Source organism: Akebia trifoliata, unplaced genomic scaffold (assembly GCF_017979445.1).
Source record: "Akebia trifoliata isolate Shusen 1 unplaced genomic scaffold, ASM1797944v1 Contig00756, whole genome shotgun sequence".
Taxonomy (NCBI): domain Eukaryota; kingdom Viridiplantae; phylum Streptophyta; class Magnoliopsida; order Ranunculales; family Lardizabalaceae; genus Akebia; species Akebia trifoliata.
Window position 1 is genome coordinate 58012 of NW_028237178.1, and position 20061 is coordinate 78072.

A 20061-nucleotide genomic window follows, 5' to 3' on the forward strand; every position below is an offset into this window, starting at 1 on the left:
CCATTCATCGTTCCATCACCTATACCATAACTAAGGTTCAAGATAAAGCCCATCTTCTAACCTAAATTCAAGTTCATTATTTTAACCCACATTTAAAGCCTAAAGTCCATAACCCAAGTTCATTCTAAGCCCAACACCAAGTCCACTCCCTCACATTCCTTCAAAATGTGATACATGTTGATTTTCCATAAGCTCTCAATACCCATGCATTATCTAATTTAAAAGTCAACTCCCCTTTGTAAAAATTCAAGAATGCCATTCTAAAAAAAGTTGGTCAAATAAAAAATTTTATTTGGTCTTTGGTAATAATCCATAAAGTTGAGAGAACTTCCAATCATACCCTCAAAAGGTGGGAATCTTCAAGTACATACATGGAGCTCTCTCATTGGTCCATTTCAAAAATATACCTCCACCCTTGCTTTAGAAGTTATTTATAAAAGAACCAAGGTCTACTTTTCACCTACCACCTCACCTTTACACATGTCACTCTCCTATTCACCCTCCCAAAAGTATTTTTTGTGCTTTCACCTCTATTTACTAAAAAATCAAAGATCAAATAATACTTTTAGGATTTCTTAACAAATGTCATCTTTACCCTTATATAAATGAAAAATCTAAAAAGAAATAACCTAAACCTCATGTCCATTCTCTTTATTTTTAGGGTTGGACCACTTTATCCCCAAAAGTTCTCCAAAAACTTTATAAATACTCTCATTTTTTATGAACAATTCATACTCTCAAACTCCCATCTCTCAACCTAAAATTCTACCAAAATCTCTACTCATCTCTAATCTCTCAACCTTCAACTCTCTCAACCCTCAACTACATCCTTCAATGCTCAAGTTCATTTATCAAGTTCAAGTTCACTCAAGACTTCCAAGGGGACAAGGTGAGTATAGTAGTTGTTATTTATTTTTTAAGTTGCATTTTCTTCTCCTATCTCTCTCTTTTATTTTCTTTTTAGTAGCTTTTAGGATGTAATGAAGAACCCTCATTTATCTCAAGTAGATTGAACTTCAACCTTGGGCATGTAATGCTTAAGGCGATTTGGTCGAAATGATGGAGGTTGAAGTCATTCTTTACCCACTTTTATCTCATGCTTCATAATATACACCATGCACACACACCACATATATTTGGCTATGATGAAGAATTGTGTAACTCTCTTGATGGGGTTAAAACACTAAGTTTCTAGTTAAGCATGCATGCATTAAGGTTATAGATCTAAAGGAGCTCCATTCATGGAACTTTTCTAAAATCCTAAACCAACATTCCAACTTATGTAAAAATATGATGACTTTATGGGATATCCTCTTCTATACGATATTCCTTATGTCCACACTAACATTAAATCATCTTTCATAGAGATACATACACACCATGTACACACACTCACTTTATGCATCTCATTCATTTTTTTTGGTATGATATTTTTTTCAAAAATGGCCAAATCTAAAAGGTAACCACTTTAGGTGGAGAGAATGTGATGCCAAACGCCTTCCCTATTCTCTAACCGAATCAATTTTACTAAATTTTAGGTAGACCATACATTTTCCAAGAATGAGAGTCACTATAATGTTGAGAAAAAATGATTTTTCAAAAAAATTGATTTGGGTGTCCATTCACACCTATTTCAAAAAAAAAATTGTGACGACTTTAAACAACGTAGCATTGAGGTTTAAAGATGAGCATTCTCATATCTACAGAGGTGAAAGTAGGAGAGAGAAAATGAAAAAAAGATAGAGAAAATAGGAGAGAAAACTTTTTAGCCCTTAAAGGGCAAAAAAAAATTTTGTGTTTATAATTTTTTAAAATTTTAATTTTTTTACAATTTTTTTTGTGTGTGAATTTTTTTAATAATTTCCCCGAATTTTAAACTAAACTAAAAATAATAAAAAGAATAATAAATAAAATGACAATGTAAAGATTAGATCAATTATATCTAACACAAGCAAATAATCTCATCAGTTTAGCAATGTTTATTTTTATCTTCATCTAATTAACAAAGCTAATGTTGTCGTATTAGGAAATAATTCTATTAGGCGCAATTAGAATCTCAGAAAATTGTGATTTAAGTTAATAAGATGAAATCAAAAGATTAACATGATATTCTAATTAGCATGATTTAGCTTGAACTTATCTAAGTATAAATCATCAAACCATGAGTAATCAAATCAGATTTGATGATCCTTATTCAATAAATCATTATCACATGTAAACATTGAAACACAAATATAAATTAATAAACTGATTAAAATAATCTTTCACATGGTTTCATTGACCTCTCTAATAGAGGTCTAACCACAGATCATCACAATAATCATAAAATCAAAAATAAAAGAAAATAAGTGATTAAAGATGACAAAATAGAGAAATAATCTTATTTTATTGATCTTGATCTAAAACTTATAGTATCTCTTTTTAATTACAAAACTTGAACAAAAAATAAACTAAAAACCGAAAAACTAAAAAATAAAAGAAATGTGATAGAAGACAATAGGAGAGGATGACTTCAAAAGATATGGGATGATATTTGGCTCTAGTCTCTAATTTATAGAAACTAAATTAAGGTTTCATAGATTCGAAGAACTTCCATATTTTACAAAGAGTTTATATCTTACTCTATTACGTCACAAATCATGTCGTTATAAAATTGCATAAATCTTGAGGCAATGTTTATTGACATCATTGCGCCGGCCAAGGAGATCTAGGTGCCGCGATTAGTGTAAGTCCAATGGTTCTAGATTTTGATCCGTAGTCTTGTCTTGGGTCATGGATTGCAATGTACTTCTTCTATCGTTTTGATTAATCCTTTTGGATCTCGTGACTTTGACATATATAAATAAATAATCAAAATTAGGCAAAAAAAATTATAATTTATTTGAAAATAATAATAAATATGGACTATCATTGAATTATGTCTATTTAGGGGATTTAATATATAATTAAACATTAAAGTCTGTAAATAGGCCCTAGAAATGACTTCATAGGCCATGATCATTGGAGTTGGAGTTGGTTACAACTATTGAAATTAATTCCAACATTTGATTCCGTATAGGAATTCAATTAAGGAATTGTACATAACTCCAACTTTGGTGTATGGACAACCAACTTGGAAATGGAGCTGTTTATTATTATTGTTGTTTTTCAAAAAAATTCTAAATTTAAACTCGGAACTTTAAAGTTACATTATAATATGTTTATTAATTAAGTTGTGGGTTTAACCACATAATCATACTTAAAAAATACTCTCAAAAAAGAATAGTAAATCCTACCAATTAAATGGAAAATTAAATATAATAATCTTCAATTTTTCTCAACATTTTATTTGTTATTGGATGTACTATTATTTACTATTGAACTTGATGTTGTTTTATTTAGTGTTGAGTACACTGTTTACTTTTTAAATAAAAGTGATGAATTCGACACTGGTAAAAGCCACCCATTTTTAATTTTTGAGTTTTTTTCGACTAAAATATATGAAAAGATTGACTAAAACATTGAGATAATAATTTGTTTAGATGATTTTAACCCCAAAAGAACCATTCTTGATCGATTTTCATCCAAAAACTAAATAATAAAAAAATTGAAAAAACTCTAGTTTTTTACATACATCTTCAAAATATTTGAAAAAACCTTTGAAAGTGACTTCTTCTTCTTTTTAAAATTTTTTCTGATGAAATTGAGTCTCCGAAATTCTATTGAAATATCAAAATTCCAATTTTTTAGATGAAAACATTGAATTTGAATGGTTAAAGCATTCAATCATGAGAAATGTGAGAGATAAGGTCCAAGTACCGTTTAGAATGTGAAAAGTTTGCTAAATGGACCATTAAGAAATCATCTGAAACTTATAGACTATTAAGAAAGAAATCCCTTCACCAGGGTTCTTCAAATAATTTTTTCAAAAAAGAAGAAGAAATTGATTGGACCTTGATTCAATTTAATTGAATCAACTTATTTTATTAAAGAAATTAAAAATAAATAAATATATTTTTTCTCAATTAGTAACAACTTTTATTTTATAAAAAGGAAAGACTCATAAAATGAGTGATTCACCAATCCGACAGATTTTGTTAAATATACTATCCAGAAAACTGATTTGGTCCGATTTTTAATTGAAACTTTACTAAAGTATGTACATTGAAAAATATACAACGTTGCTTGCTTTCCAAGTTGTACAGTGGTAGCAGCTTTTGTTGTACAGTGGTAGCAGCTTTTGTCACAATGTATGCAAACTTGTACACAGTAACTATGGATTATAGGACTTGAAGCACGCCCATAGAAAATATCCTATAAAGATAACAATAAAATAATATAAAAAATCTTATATTGCGATCCAGTTTGACTACTTTCAAAGAACCGGAGTGGAGCCGTGGAGCGGCTCATCGTCTTATTCGGATGCACAGCTGAGAAAGAACCCTACTCGATCAACCCCGATCCAATCGATCACGAAGGTTCGTTGTCAGATCTTTCACCTTTTCTATAGTTTTAGGTTTTCAATTTCATTCCCAATTAATGTTGATGGTGTCTTTTATTGATTTTGGAGTTCGATTTACGTTTATTTAATTATTATTGTCGAACAAGACAGATATATGATCATGTACGATTGATATAAATCTTGTGAAATTTTGTGATATTGATATAAATTTTAAATATGATTTGTCTTGTAGGTTGCATTTGAGAAAATAAATATGCAATCCCAATCATGTGTTCTTCATGCATCGCCCATTGATACTTCTCAGATTCCATCTTTTTTTTAGGAAAGAGACTCATTAAATCTGAGTAAAAAACAAGGCATGCGTGGTGGGTGTTTGGATCTGATCATGCATTGTCCGAGTGTGAGTGTGAGTATTGTGTGATCGATACCTAAGGTTCTACATGGAAATGGCTGTATTCCTATAACTCGCCGTATGTAGATTGTAAGCATATGAGTATCACAGATAAATAAGGTACCTTCTCCACACAATCTTCATCTGGCATCTCATAATTTTCATTTTCCGGGAATGCGAAGTGACGAAAGAGACTCATGGAATTTGAGTCACTCAACATTTTCAAAGAATATGTACAATCAAATTGTTTATGCTTAGTTCTTGATGTAACCAGTAACTTATGTCCTACAGTTCTGAACACAAACTTCTTAAGGAATTGTTCTTCCCAGACATCATCCAGGACCAACGATATGGGTTCTCCTTCTTTCTGCTTCATCAGGTATCTCAACTGCTTTTCTGCATCTTCGTCATTTTGAAATTTTAGAAACTTATTTCCAACAAGCAGCCTTCTAAATATTCCTTCTATGATTACTTTAAAGTTAGGCGAGTTTGAAATGATTAAGAATATGATGTTATCCTTGAATATTTCTGTGCAAAGAGAGCACTAGAAAGCTATTTAGTAAGGAAAAAAAATAAAAAATAACTTCACGATAATCATAAATTGAAACAAGGATAACTTCGTGATCATAAATCAAAATACCAATTACGACACCAATTTGAAAAGTTTATGACGAGCACTCCATCACGAAGAACGTCGAAGGCCATTGAGAATTTTTCTTATCACAAAAGAAAAGGGTTGTTCTAAGGGTTAAAACGCACTTTTAAATCAACTCTGTTTTAACTTTTTTTCTGGGAAATTTGGAGTCCAGATTTGTTTTAGAAGGTCATTAGTAAATATTCTAGTGTTGGTAGAGGAAGTTTAGGAAAATATCGTATTGATTTAGAAAGTTTTACTATTTTAGATTAGTAGAAGTTTAGCCAAATTACAAGTTTGAAAGTCTTTTAGGTTATTATTTATTTTTTTTCCTTACTAAATAGTTTTCCGGTGCTCTCTTTCTACAGAAATATTCAAGGATAACATCATATTCTTAACCATTTCAAACTCGCTTGACCTTAAAGTGATCGTAGAGGGAATATTTAGAAGGCTGCTCGTTGGAAATAAGTTTCTAAAACTTCAAAATGACGAAGATGCAGAGAAGCAGCTGAGATACCTGATGAAGTAGAAAGAAGGAGAACCCATATTGTTGGTCCTGGATGATGTCTGGGAAGAACAATTCCTTAAGAAGTTTGTGTTCAGAACTGTAGGACATAAGATACTGGTTACATCAAGAACTAAGCATAGACAATTTGATTGTACGTATTCTTTGGAAATGTTGAGTGAATCAGATTCTATGAGTCTCTTTCGTCACTTCGCATTCCCGCAAAATGAAAATTATGAGATGCCAGATAAAGATCGTGTGGAGAAGGTACCTTATTTATCTGTGATACTCACATGTATGCTTACAATCTACATACAACGAGTTATAGGAATGCAGCCATTTCCATGTAGAACCTTAGGTATTGATCACACAATACTCACGCTCACTCACGGACAATGCATGCACAGATCCAAACACCTACCACGCATGCCTTGTTTTTTACTCAGATTTCATGAATCTCTTTCTTGTGTTTATTTCACGTCCCTTCTTTTTATCAATATTTGGGATACCTCCTTGAAGATACCACATGTAATCAAAAGGATAGGATTCTACTGGAATTTTGAAGCCGGATAGGCGCTTCAAAGTTTTCCCAATGTCATATGTTCTCAAATAATTCAAGAAAGTACACCCATGCAACCAGTTTAGAGTTCTTAGATGATGATGTTTGAGAGTGCTTCTTGGATTTGAGTTTGTTTCCCGAGGACCAATGGATCTCCGCTTCTGTTCTAGTAGACATTTGGGTTGGACTCTATGAACTAGATGAAGATGATGCTTATCGCATCCTCCGTGTACTATCCTCCCAAAATCTCGTTGATCTGGTAGGAAGTGTTAGGTATGTTGCTCTTCTCCATATTTTGCTCAGATGATTTTCATTGTTTGATGATAATGCAGGCTGATTTAACATACATATCTTTACTATTATAATGAGAGAAGTAGAAGTGGTTTAAAACCAAAATTTGAGTGGCCCTTAGTGCCCCCACTTGTATATTTTTAAATTTTGGGTCTTGTTGGGCACACATTAAAGTGCAATAGATCCACTTTGGAAATTGGAATCTGAGGGTATTGTGGTAAGAAATAATATTTTTAAGGGCATTTTCATACAAAATCCAATTTCCAAAGATTATTTTTTGCACTACACGTTAACAAAATCCTAAAATTTAATACAATCAGAGACATTTTGGTAAAAACCAAGAAAATTGCAATCAAATTACATTGCTTAATTTTCAAAATTACATAAGTATCCTTTTTTTTTAACTATGTAATCTTCAAAGACCCTTTAATCAATATTTTGAATTACAAATAAACTCTTTTGATACATGTGTGTTTGCACATGCCACCTTCTAGATCAGTATTAACCAGATGAATGACTACAATTTTGGCATAACTTTCCTAAATGATGTGTCATCATAAATGAAGAATTAAAATCGATCATATTTCCTTTATTGCTGTAGGTACTGTATTCATCAACCGACAAGTTGGACATTGTGTTATCTACACATATCTTCAAGAAACATCTTTTTTTGTTCATCAGAGAAAATGATGCAGGGGAGGAGACTGGCATAATCTTTAATAAGCTATTTGTTATACAACACGATGTTCTCAGAGATTTGGCTATTAACAAGTGTTTGGAACAGCAAAACATAAACCAAAGAAAGAGACTAAAGATGGATCTAACAAAAGACAGTATTCCCAAGGATTTGCGGGATCAAGATCCCCTAACCTTTCATGCCAGCTTAGTGTCTATCTGCACAGGTTTTTTAATCTTTGTTCATTTGTGTCAACTTGCTTCATTGTTGTTTCATCGACTTATGAAGTTTATTTCGCAGACGAAACGTTTTCTTCAACATGGAGCTACGTTTATTTCAGACAAAACGTTTTCTTCAACACGGATCAAGTTGCAATTTCCTAAAGTAGAGGTCTTGATACAGGGTAGCTCAACATTGAAGTTCACCTTACCAAAGTTCATCGAGAAAAGGAGTAAGTTGCAGGTTCTGATTATTTTGAATGAATGTTACGGTGCTGGACTAAGTGGGTCATCCTCTCTTCGTTATCCATCCCAACTAAAGATATTAAGGTTACATGGGATTGGGTGGCCTTCCATTAATGATATCAGAGTGCTATTAAAGAATTTGCAGAAAATATCATTAGTTCATGTTCATTATTCCTGTGATTTGGGCATCTACAGTATATCTTATAAATTTTAAAGTATCATCGAGATCGATATAAAAGATTTATATTGTTTGGAGGCATTTCCTCCAGGAATCTGCAAGCTCACCAGATTCTATTTGAAGACTTGACAAGCTAATTTTCTTGGATATATGTAATTATTCGTTTGAGAGCATACGTGAATTATTTTCATAGAGGAAGTTTATTGTGATAAAGAAATGGGCATCATGGGAAGCTGTCAAGATGTCTCTTCCTAAACTGAAGATACATATATTAATTCCTGACGAATAGAACTGATTTTCTCTTGAGGAAATATTGGAGCACTTAAATGTCATTAGTTATTTACCTTTGTATTACATGGTTTGTCGTTTGTTAAAAATTGGGATTATGTTATTGTGTGTTGTAAAAAGTGTATTGTGATATGATAGACTCTAATAGAGTTTATATAAAGAATTCTTATTTGAGATAAACACTACCACGCCAGATTTTATTTTAATATTAAACTAATGTAATTTAATTAATTAATTTTTAAAAAAAATTATGTTTTGGTGTATTACAATACACCTTAGTATAATGCATTATTACATAATATTTGTGGTCACGTTATCATCATCATTATCATCTACGCTTTATGATGAATTTTTGAGGTTGGATTGTTGACTCATCTCAACATCGTTTGAGCTTGGGTCAAGATCATAAGCACCATGTCCAATATTTTGAACCACCTGAATTATTGTGATTGTTAAGGTTTAAAATCTCTCCTTATGGACAATATTGTGGTCGGTATACAAATTGAGAGTGGCTTGACCTAAATTTGACATTGAGGCTGGTATTGTCAGCTTACTATTTATTTCACGCTAAAACATGTCTTCGAGTTTCCTCTGTTTTAAAACTTGGTATTAGTCATGTCTCTTCCCCCAATTGATAAGGAGTTGATTCATCTGAGTTATATTGTTCCATAAGATGTTAATCGTTTAACTCAATTTAAAATTTTATCATTAATACATATAATTTATTCAAATAAATTATTTTTCTTATCATAAGGCGGATTAGAACAATGGTTCAACTTTCTTATTCAAGGCAAAAAATTGGATCTATATTTGGACATTAAGGCCATTAAATTGTGGTTAACAGTTTCGACGTTGAATGTTTAGGTCACTGGCTTGGATTATCTTTTCTGATCTTGGATTTCCCCAATGTCATAACATCCAATCAAACTACGTACCACAATATTTTTCAAGCTCTGGAATATGGATTTTACAAAACTTTGATTTTGGTTTTCCTACCTGTGTTTTGAGCTTTTCAATAATATTTATGCTGTCGTTATTATTGTCATTATCATCTATGCTTTATGATATATTTTTGAGGTTGGGCTCGGGTAAAGATCATAAGCACCACGTCCAACATTTTGAATCACCTGAATTGTATTGTTGTAATTATTAAGATTTAAAATCTCTCATTACAGACAATATTACTGTCAATATAAAAATCGAGACTGTCTTTACCGAAACATTTGAGACAATTCAAAATATTTAATGTTTTGTTCAATCTCATTAGAATGTTCAGAAAATATATTTTGAGATGATGCTCTGAAGCAAGGTTATAGCCAGATGTAGGTGTAGTTGGTTTTGGCTTGACCCAACTCAACCTACTCATGAATCTTGGGAAGAGTTTTTGGTTGCATTTTTATTTTGCCCCACAAAATCCATCTTGTAATTTAAAGATTAATTTCATCATTTAGCAATCCTTTTTGTGATATAGTTGTTCTGGTTATGATTTCTATAAATCAATGTCAAAACCCTTTATAAATTCCATATTGTAGTTTTCTACAGTAAAGTTATAACATTTGTGGCATTTCAATAAACAATTCTCTTGTAATTCTTGGGAATATGAAATGCTTCGAAACTCGAAGGCTGTGGAGGTTCTTATTGAGATGAAGAAAGCAGGATTTCAAATGTGCTTATGTCAAATGCCATATGTTCATTTGTAGTCTCTCTATTCTTATTGCCTTGCCCTTATGAATCATAATAACCAATTAAATTTGATCTCCTTGTAGGAATGTGCTCACGGACGTTTGAGTGGCAAGGCTTATTCAATTGAGGAGTGTGTTCTATCATTCAATTCAGAAAAACCACAAATTGACAATAAATGGTGTTGAATTTCTTTGGAGAACTTTTGAACTTGTTTTCTTGTAGTACTGTGAATATTCTTGTTCGATGCAGATTATCAATAAAAATAAGATAACAAAAATATATAGAACTTTGGTAAGCAAAGGGTAAATACATAAAGACAACGTTGATCCAGTAATTTTTATTTTCACTTAAAACAATCAATCATGATTTTCAAAATATTAAATAAAATTGAATTAAAAGTATTCTAAAGTAAATAGGAAAGTGAATCACAATGTAAAGAATTAGATCAGTCAAATCCATAAAAACAAGTCACCCTATCAATTTATTTGTTTAGTCTTTATCTGGATCCAATTAACAAAGCTAAATATTATTAGATCGGAGAATGAAATCTGTTAATCCAATTAGTAATCCCAAATTCTATAATAATATTTAATAAGACGAAATCAAAGATAAAACATTAAATCTCTAATTAAGTATAGTTTATCTTGAACTTATCTAAGATTAAACTATCAAAATCATGAGACTAATCATTCTATTCAATGATCACTACTAAATAAATCGGTATTATAATAAAGCATTCTAGTATAATTGAAACAAATAATTATCTAAGATAATCATTTTTAGGTTTTATCGACTTTTCTAACAGAGGTTTAACCACAAATCATAGCAAGATTAATAAAAATAAAATAAAAATAAAAGAGATGAGAATTGGGGAGAGAATGATGATCTTTTTATTACTCTTGACTTGAAACTAACAGCGTACTCCTTTTGTGTTACAACATTTGAATAAAAAGTAAACCTAAAAACTAAAAAATAGAAAATAATTAGAGAAAATGATCTCAGAGGAGATGTGATAATATTTGGCTCTAGTATGGTCTCTTATTTATAGAGATCAGATTAGGGTTCCTTTAGAATTCGAGCACTTTCATATTTTACAAAGACTCTAAACCCTAACTTGCTACGTTACAAATTACATTGTCTTAACATTGCACGAATCTTGAGACAAATTTTACTGACATCACTGCACTGCGGTACTTGTTGGTCCGTTGACTTTGATCTTTGATTTTGATTTATTTTCTACAATTTCTATAATTTTGCATTCTTCATCAACAAAACATGTGTCTTTCTATCCAATTTAGACTTATTTTCTAACTAATTAATTAGATTAGATTGATTTAGTAACATAAATATTATGCACCAGAACCTAGTGTTGTTAGGGGCATATTTATAATTTTTCAATTCTACAAGTCCCACGATATTTTTCAAGTTCTAGAATGTGGATTTGAGAAAATTTAGGTGGTGTTTGATTGAGCTTCAAAACATAAATTTCCCAACATTTGCGATGAGAAACTGAGTTTTGAAGCTGAATCAAACGGGTTGAAGTTTTCCGTTACGATTTTGCGTTATAAACGCAGATTTGAAAAGCACTAATTAGTAGCTTTTTAAATCGAGTTCGCGGGAGACGCGAATTACCGAAAAACGTCTCGTATGAAAAGACACGGATGACCTCGATCTCGTTTTCTTCTCTTCTTCTCCTCTCTTCTCTTCTCTGTCGACAGAGCCCACACAGCGCTCTCTCTCTCTCTCTGTCTCTTCGTTCAACCTAAACCCATCGACGACGACGCTGTTTTCGTTCAACGACGGCGACCACGATCGACGCCATTGACGACTTCGTTTGCGATCAAAAAAACGATCTAGGTAAGTCTCCATTGTTAGGTTCTTTGGTGATCGATCCCAAAAAAATATTTTAAAAAATCTCTTTGACTGGTCGGTAGAAGATGAAGAATAGTGGTGGTTAAATTTCGAGCAACTTTTGATCGTCGAGTAGTGAGAAAAATCAAGTTTTGAAGAATGATTTTGCCAATGAGGGATCAGCTGCACAATCTCAGCGTGTTAGTAAAGTTAGTTCAGGTAATTTTTTATTTTTTTTTTTTTTTTTTTGGGTATATTTATTGTATTGTACTTTTGATTTGTTCTTGAATAAATGCTGAATTTATATTTTTTATTTGTGTAGTTTTGAGTAACTTGGGATGGATTGTTGTTCTTTTAGTCTATCACTGTTTTGATCTAGTCTCTGGGTTTTTTATTTTTATTTTTTCAACTTTTTTTTTTCTTTGGGTTTTTGTTGAATTCTGGTTTTGCATATCTTATTAATTAATACATTTTAATGGATGAATTGGTTTCTGTTTTTGTTCTTCTATCTCTCTCTCAGTAAGATTTGGAGATTTATACTTTTTTTTTTCCCATTGTATTGTTGGATATTCTTTGATTATGTTTTAAACTTGGTTAAGTGAATGTTGGCCTTCATTTTTATGGATTAGATCGAAATAATATTAGATGAAAGTTTAAGTCAAATTTCAAAGGATATGAAATACTAATATTGCGTCATATTGTTTTTGTTGTTATTGTTGTACTGTGACCATACTTGTAAGTTAAATATGAGTAGACCATTATGCATAGAAAATTGAAGAAAGTTTGTGTTACAAACTGCTATTTGGAGAAAACCCTCTAAAAGATTTTAGGGTCCCAAATACATAAACAGGGAGGTCGGTGTTGGAAAACCACGATTTGGAAGATTTTATACAAAATTTGATGTAGGACAGCACAATGATTTAGAGGTTTCGTGAATTGTTATATGTTGCGAATTTAAAGGTTAAAATGGTGATGGATGCATATGCCTGGTGATGTGAATTGGGTTTAAGGATTTGAAAATTTTGAAGGCTATGAATTGAGAAATAAGAGCTGCCCGTATAAAATTGGAAGAAAAAAGGAATATATTTGAAGTGGTAGAGGCATGACACTCATGGTATTTTTACAGATGATTGAGCAACAACCTTCAAAGACTCTAGTTATGGTAGAGCTGTTGAAGCTTAGATGATAAAACGTTCTAGAATCTTGACCTAATGAGGTTACTTTCAAAATGCAAATCCAACTATAAAAAAAGAAAAAAACATATTGAACTTGTAAACATTGAGAACAGGGGGTACTTATAGGTAGTTGAACAGTAGGTTTGGAGTATGTTAAGCAATATACCACTCCAAAAGACCGATCCATTGAAGGGGAGAATTAGGAATATAAGAGGGCCATGGGGCTCGCTGAGGTTTGACATACCTGAGAGTGGAGGAAAATATACACTGAATCCCCTCACTCAAATTAAAAAAATTATTTTTATAAATTATATATATATGGGTGGCGTTCAATGGCTAACTTTTTGGCAAAACATTTTTCAAAACATGAGTTAGAAGTTTTGGAATGGGCTGATTTTTGGTGAGGATGATCTCTACGGTGAGGAGATCATCATCACCAAAAATCAGCCCATTCCAAAACTTCTAACCCCATCAAAAATAGTTTACAAAAAATGGACGGTCCACGATTTTTCAACTTGTAAACATGGGTTAGAAGTTTTGGAATGGGCTGATTTTTGGTGAGGATGATCTCCTCACCAAAAATCAGCCCATTCCAAAACTTCTAACTCATGTTTTGAAAAATGTTTTGCCAAAAAGTTAGCCCTTGAACGGGACCCTATATATATATATATATATATATATATATATATATACATATATATATATATATATATTTATTTATAAGGGTATTCTAGTAGTTTTTGATGCATTTTGGGTGCATTATGTTGGATTGCGTATTATGCAGGTATTTTGTTTATCAGGAAAATTTTATATGTCCATTTTTAATAGGAGATGCTCTCGAAATTTCTATAGAATTATAGATTTTTCTATAATTTTTTTTAGAATTACAAACATTTTAAAATTAAAACAATTATTTTTTTAATTTTTTATATAATTTATTATATTTATTTATATTTAGTGTAATTATATATTTATAGGAGTATTCTGATAATTTTTTATGCATTCTAGGTGCATTATGTTGGATTGCGTATTATACAGGTATTTTGTTTATCAAGAAAATTTCATGTCTATTTTTAAGAGGAGATGCTGCCGAAATTTCTATAGAATTATAAATTTTTCTATAATTTTTTTTAGAATTATAAACATTTTAAATTAAAATAATTATTTTTTTAATTTTTTATATAATTTATTATATTTATATATATTTAGTGTAATTATATATTTATAAGAGTATTCTGGTAATTTTTGGTGCATTATGGGTGCACTATCAACCTTAAGGGTATTCTGGTCATTTTACCTTAATACAACAGATTCTAAAAGCTGTATCAAACAATAATTACCAGATTCTGGTAAACAGCACAATACTTTTACAAAGCTCTATCGAACAAGCTTTTCAGTGTTTCAGCTTCTGACAGTAAAAGCTGACAACAAATTCAAGTAGCTGAATCAATCGGGGCTTAGATTTTGGTTGTCCTAACTATTTTTTGAGTTTTCTTTAGTACTTCCCAAAATAGCAATTGCTCTTAGTTGACGTGCAAATTTGCTAATTTCTAGTTTCAGCTTGGTAAATTGGCATATTGGCCTTCATTCTATGTCCATCCTAACAGGCCCTTGTATGTGTGTTTTTTGGATAAGTAAATGCAAAAATATTATATATATATATATTAGAAGTGGTCGAAATGACAAACAGTGACAAGGGCAATGACCAATGTTACATGGGCGTGATTCTACAAACTCAATCCCACTAACCATAAAATCGTCAAAAAATACAACCTGGAACTCTTCAAACACTATACACAACAACAAAAAAGCCCATTATCGATACAATAACATCTTGAAGCGAGGGTTCCTTTCCCTAAAAAATATGACAATTCTTTTCTTTCCATAACCCGCAACAAATGGCAAAGGGAGATATGGACCAGAAGATCCTCTTTGACTTTTTGAATGCAGCTCCCCAACCCAAATAATGAGATAAACAACTCCGGGAAACTGGACCACATACCAAACCACTCCAAGAAATGGTAAAACATAAATTTCAACTCTCTATGCCAAAAGTGCTCTAGTTTTTCTTATTAGAAAAAAGTGGTGTACTTATTTTTAATGATCGAAACAAGAAAACGAATCAAAAAACCAAACTTCAAAATGCAATCACACAAAGAAACACAGAGATTTTACATGGTTCCCTCTAAATTGAGGTACGTCCACAGATCACACTGATTCCACTATGAAGAAAAACTCGTAGTTACAGATTACAACCTTTTCACCAAAAATGAGAAATATAAATACCCTAGGAAACCTAACCAGAGTTTTACATAATATTACTGAAAATACGAAAATACCCTTGGGATTTTTTTTTTCGGGGGCTCCATAACACTTGTTGACCAATACTATCAGGCTCCACAACACTTATGACCATGATCGTTTCTTGGTCTTTCTTTCATTGCTTCCTTTTCTTTGTCCTGGTGATGGTGGAATTCGGTAATTGCAAATTAGATTTGCATACGTGAACATGATTACAGGTGATAGGAGTCAACTACATAAGGCTGTGGAAATGTGGATCAGAAACGGGTTTTGGAAAATTTGCAGGAATTGCGTGGGAAATTGGATTTGATAGAAAAAAGGGTTGAGAATGGAAATGTAGATCTGAAACGGGTTTTGGACATTTTGCAGGAACTGAGAGGGAAATTTGATCAATGGAATTTGATAGAAGAAAGTGTTGGGAATGGAAATGTGGCTCAGAAACAGATTTTGTTCGAGTTGCAGGAAGCGAAAAGGAAATTGGATTTGATAAACAGAAGTCTCGGGAGTGGAAATGTGGATCAAAACGAATGTCAATGTGTAGTTCCTGAAATCCCTAATTTTTCTATTGCATTGGATGTGCGAGTTAAAGAATTGAAGATGCAGTTGTTTAGAGATAACGTGAGTATGATCGGATTGTGCGCCCTTGGTGGATCTGGGAAGACTGCATTGGCTTCTAAGCTTTGTCAAGACAAACAAGTGAAAGGTATATCTATTTATTCAAAATTTTCAAACAACATTTTTTTAACTTATGATTTGTTGGTTTTCCTTAGTAGATTTAAAATTTTGACATTGAATTTTGATCACTTTATTCACCTTTGATAAAGAACCTTTGCAAAATGTATCTCTCACCATGGTTTGAAATATCGGAATGTATCTGTCGATACGTATCAGTATCAATCGAGCTGATATGAAATATCGGAATGTATCTGTCGATACGTATCAGTATCAATCGAGCTGATATGAAATATTTCATATCAGAATGTATCGATGGATACTGCATCGAAATTTTCATTAACCGAAACATTCAATCAATATGATATTTTAAACATCGTCTCTTGCCATCATTTAAATAGACTTTCAAACTTGTAATTTGGCTCAACTTCTACTAATCTAAAATGGTAAAACTTTTTAAAACAAATTCAATTTTGTTTAAACTTCCTCTACTAACACTAGAATGCTTACTAATGACTTTCTAAACAAATCTAGACTCCAAATTACCCAGAAAAAAAAGTTAAAACAGAGTTGATTTAAAAGTGCATTTTAACCCTTAGAACAGCCCTTTTATTTCGTGATAATAAAAGTTCTCAATGGCCTTCGACGTTCTCCGTGTTGGAGTGCTCGTCATAAACATTTCGAATTGTTGTCGTAATTGGTATTCTGATTTATGATCGCGAAGTTTTCCTTCTTACTAAATAGCTTTCTGGTGCTCTGTTTGTACAGAAATATTCAAGGATAACATCATATTCTTAACCGTTTCAACCTCACCTGACTTTAAAGTGATCGTAGAGGGCATATTTAGAAGGCTGCTCGTTGGAAATAAGTTTCTAAAATTTCAAAATGACGAAGATGCAGAGAAGCAGCTGAGATACTTGATGAAGCAGAAAGAAGGAGAACCCATATTGTTGGTCCTGGATGATGTCTGGGAAGAACAATTCCTTAAGAAGTTTGTGTTCAGAACTGTAGGACATAAGATACTGGTTACATCAAGAACTAAGCATAAACAATTTGATTGTACATATACTTTGGAAATGTTGAGTGACTCAGATTCCATGAGTCTCTTTCGTCACTTGGCATTCCCGCAAAATGGAAATTATGAGATGCCAGATGAAGATTGTGTGGAGAAGGTACCTTATTTATCTGTGATACTCACATGTATGCTTACAATCTACATACATCGAGTTGTAGGAATACAGCCATTTCCATGTAGAATTTTATGTATCGATCACACAATACTCACACTCACACATGGGCACATGCATGCACAGATCCAAACACCCACCACGCATGCCTTGTTTTTTACTCAGATTTCATGAGTCTCTTTCTTGTATTTATTTCACGTCCCTTCTTTTTATCAATATTTGGGATACCTCCTTGAAGATACCACATGTAATCAAAAGGATAGGGTTCTACTGGAATTTTGAAGCCGGATAGGCGCTTCAAAGTTTTCCCAATGTCATATGTTCTCAAATAATTCAAGAAAGTACACCCATGCAGAAATGAACATTGAATTTTGATTTATTCAACATAATGTCTCAAAGTGATGCCCTTCCGTTTATTGTGCTTCAAAACGTGCGTACACATGCACGCATGGATCCATACACCCACCACTGTGCGCATGCGCGCACATACGTACACACACATGCACACCTTGTTTTCTGAAAATGACCCCTGCAACTATAAGCGTTGAATTTATTTATTTATAAGTATTGAATTTTGGTTTGTTCAAATTAATATTTAGAGGGACCTTGGTATTGTGTGTATACTGTTTTTCTTGTATGGTTTCTACAAAAAGAAAATAACTGATTTTACTTGATTGTTATCAAATGATAGATAGTAAGACGTTGCAAGGGACTACCCCTGACTCTTACGGTGATTGCTTCCTCACTATGTGGAGAACCTACAAGGATGTGGAGAAGTATAGAGAAAAAATTGGGGGAAGGCTCCTCCATCTTCGACGCACACAAGGATCTTCTTGAATGTCTTGCAACCAGTTTAGAGTTCTTAGATGATGATGTTCGAGAGTGCTTCTTGGATTTGGGTTTGTTTCCCAAGGACCAATGGATCTCCGCTTCTGTTCTTGTAGACATTTGGGTTGGACTCTATGAACTAGATGAAGATGATGCTTATCACAACCTCTGTGTACTATCCTCCCGAAATCTCGTTGATCTGGTAGGAAGTGTTAGGTATGTTGCTCTTTTCCATATTTTGCTACAGATGATTTTCAGTGTTTATAATGCAGACTGATTTAGCATACATATCTTTACTATTATAATAAGAGAAAGCCGAGTAGAAGTGGTTCAAAAACAAAATTCGAGTGGCCATTAATGCCCCCACTTGTATATTTAAATTTAGGGTCTTGTTGGGCACACATTAAAGTGCAATAGATCCACTTTGCAAATTGGAATCTGAGGGTATTGTGGTAAAAAATAATATATTTAAGGGCATTTTCATACAAAATCCAATCTCCAAAGGTTATTTTTTGCACTACACGTTAACAAAATCCTTAAATTTAATATAATCAGGGTCATTTTGGTAAAACCAAGAAAATTGCAAACAAATTACATTGCTTAATTTTGAAAATTACAAAAGTATCCTTTTTTTACTATGTAATCTTCAAATAATCAATATTTTGAATTACAAATAAGCTCTTTTGATACATGTGTGTTTGCACATGCCACCTTTAGATCAGTATTAAGCAGAAGAATGACTACAATTTTGGCAAAACTTTCCTAAATGATGTGTCATTATAAATGAAGAATTAAAATCGATCATATTTCCTTGATTGCTATTTGTACTGTATTCATCAACTGACAGGTTGGACATTGTGTTATCTACACATATCTTAAAGAAACATCTTTTTTTGTTCATCAGAGAAGATGCAGGGGAGTCAAACTTTGACGACCTATTTGTTACACAACACAATGTTCTCCGAGATTTGGCTATTTACAAGTGTTCGGAACAGCAAAACATAAACCAAAGAAAGAGACTAACGATGGACCTAACAGAAGACGGTATTCCCAATAGTTTGAGGGATCAAGATCACCTAACCTTTCATGCCAGCTTAGTGTCTATCCACACAGGTTTTTTCATCTTTGTTCATTTGTGTCGACTTGTTTCATTGTTGTTTCATCAACTTATGGAGTTTATTTCGCAGACGCAATGTTTTCTTCAACATGGAGCTATGAAGGTTATTTCATAGACAAAATGTTTTCTTCAACATGGAGCGAGTTGCAATTTCCTGAAGTAGAGGTCTTGATACTGAGTAGCTCAACATTGAAGTTCACCTTACCAAAGTTCATTGAGAAAATGAGTAAGTTGAAGGTTCTGATTATTTTGAATGATGAACGTTACGATGCAGAACTAAGTGAGTTATCCTCTCTTGGTTATCTATCCCAACTAAAGATATTAAGGTTACACGGGTTTAGGTGTCCTTCCATTAATGATATCAGAGAGCCATTGAAGAATTTGCAGAAAATATCAATAGTTCACAATCATCAGCTACCAGACAGAGTTAAAAGATTAAATCCTGACGAATAGAACTGATTTTCTCTTGAGGAAATAATGGACCCTAGTAGAGTTTATATAAAGAATAGCAGTATGGAATTCTTATTTGAGATAAACACTACCACGTCAGATTTTATTTTTATTCTTAATATTAAACTAATGTAATTTAATTAAATTTTTTTAAAAAATTATGTTTTGGTGTATTACAATGCATCTTACTATAGTGCATTATTGCATAATATTGTTTGTCACGTTATCATCATCATTTTCATCTACGCTTTATGGTAAATTTTTGAGGTTGGATTGTTCTCATCTCAACTTTGCATGGTCTATGGTCAAGATCATAAGCACCATGTCCAACATTTTGAACCACCTGAATTGTTGTGATTGTTAAGGTTTA

At 32.3% G+C, this 20061-nt stretch overlaps 1 protein-coding gene and 1 long non-coding RNA gene across 6 annotated transcripts; both read left to right on the forward strand.

The window, feature by feature from the left end:
- Positions 1-4175: 4175 nt before the first annotated feature.
- LOC147381104 (uncharacterized) lies at positions 4176-8263 on the forward strand. Of its 4 annotated transcripts, XR_015174773.1 has the most exons (5): positions 4176-4457; positions 4674-5211; positions 5835-6803; positions 7423-7723; positions 7798-8263. It is a non-coding gene; the product is annotated as an uncharacterized LOC147381104 (long non-coding RNA). The 4 variants fall into 4 exon arrangements; XR_015174774.1 differs by lacking the exon at positions 4674-5211 and having other exon boundaries at positions 4186-4457; XR_015174772.1 differs by lacking the exons at positions 4176-4457; positions 4674-5211 and having other exon boundaries at positions 5281-6803.
- Positions 8264-11633: 3370 nt separating this feature from the next.
- Positions 11634-19841, forward strand: LOC147381105 (putative disease resistance protein At5g66900). 2 transcript variants are annotated; one of them, XM_086430851.1, is made up of 7 exons: positions 11634-11967; positions 12045-12180; positions 15807-16140; positions 16878-17281; positions 17988-18340; positions 19029-19237; positions 19312-19841. In XM_086430851.1, exons 2-7 carry the CDS (start codon positions 12121-12123, stop codon positions 19692-19694), a joined length of 1743 nt encoding a protein of 580 aa, XP_086286977.1. In that variant the 5' UTR covers positions 11634-11967; positions 12045-12120; the 3' UTR covers positions 19695-19841. The 2 variants fall into 2 exon arrangements, with proteins under 2 accessions (XP_086286977.1, XP_086286976.1); XM_086430850.1 differs by lacking the exon at positions 11634-11967 and having other exon boundaries at positions 12008-12180.
- The last annotated feature ends 220 nt before the right edge of the window (positions 19842-20061 follow it).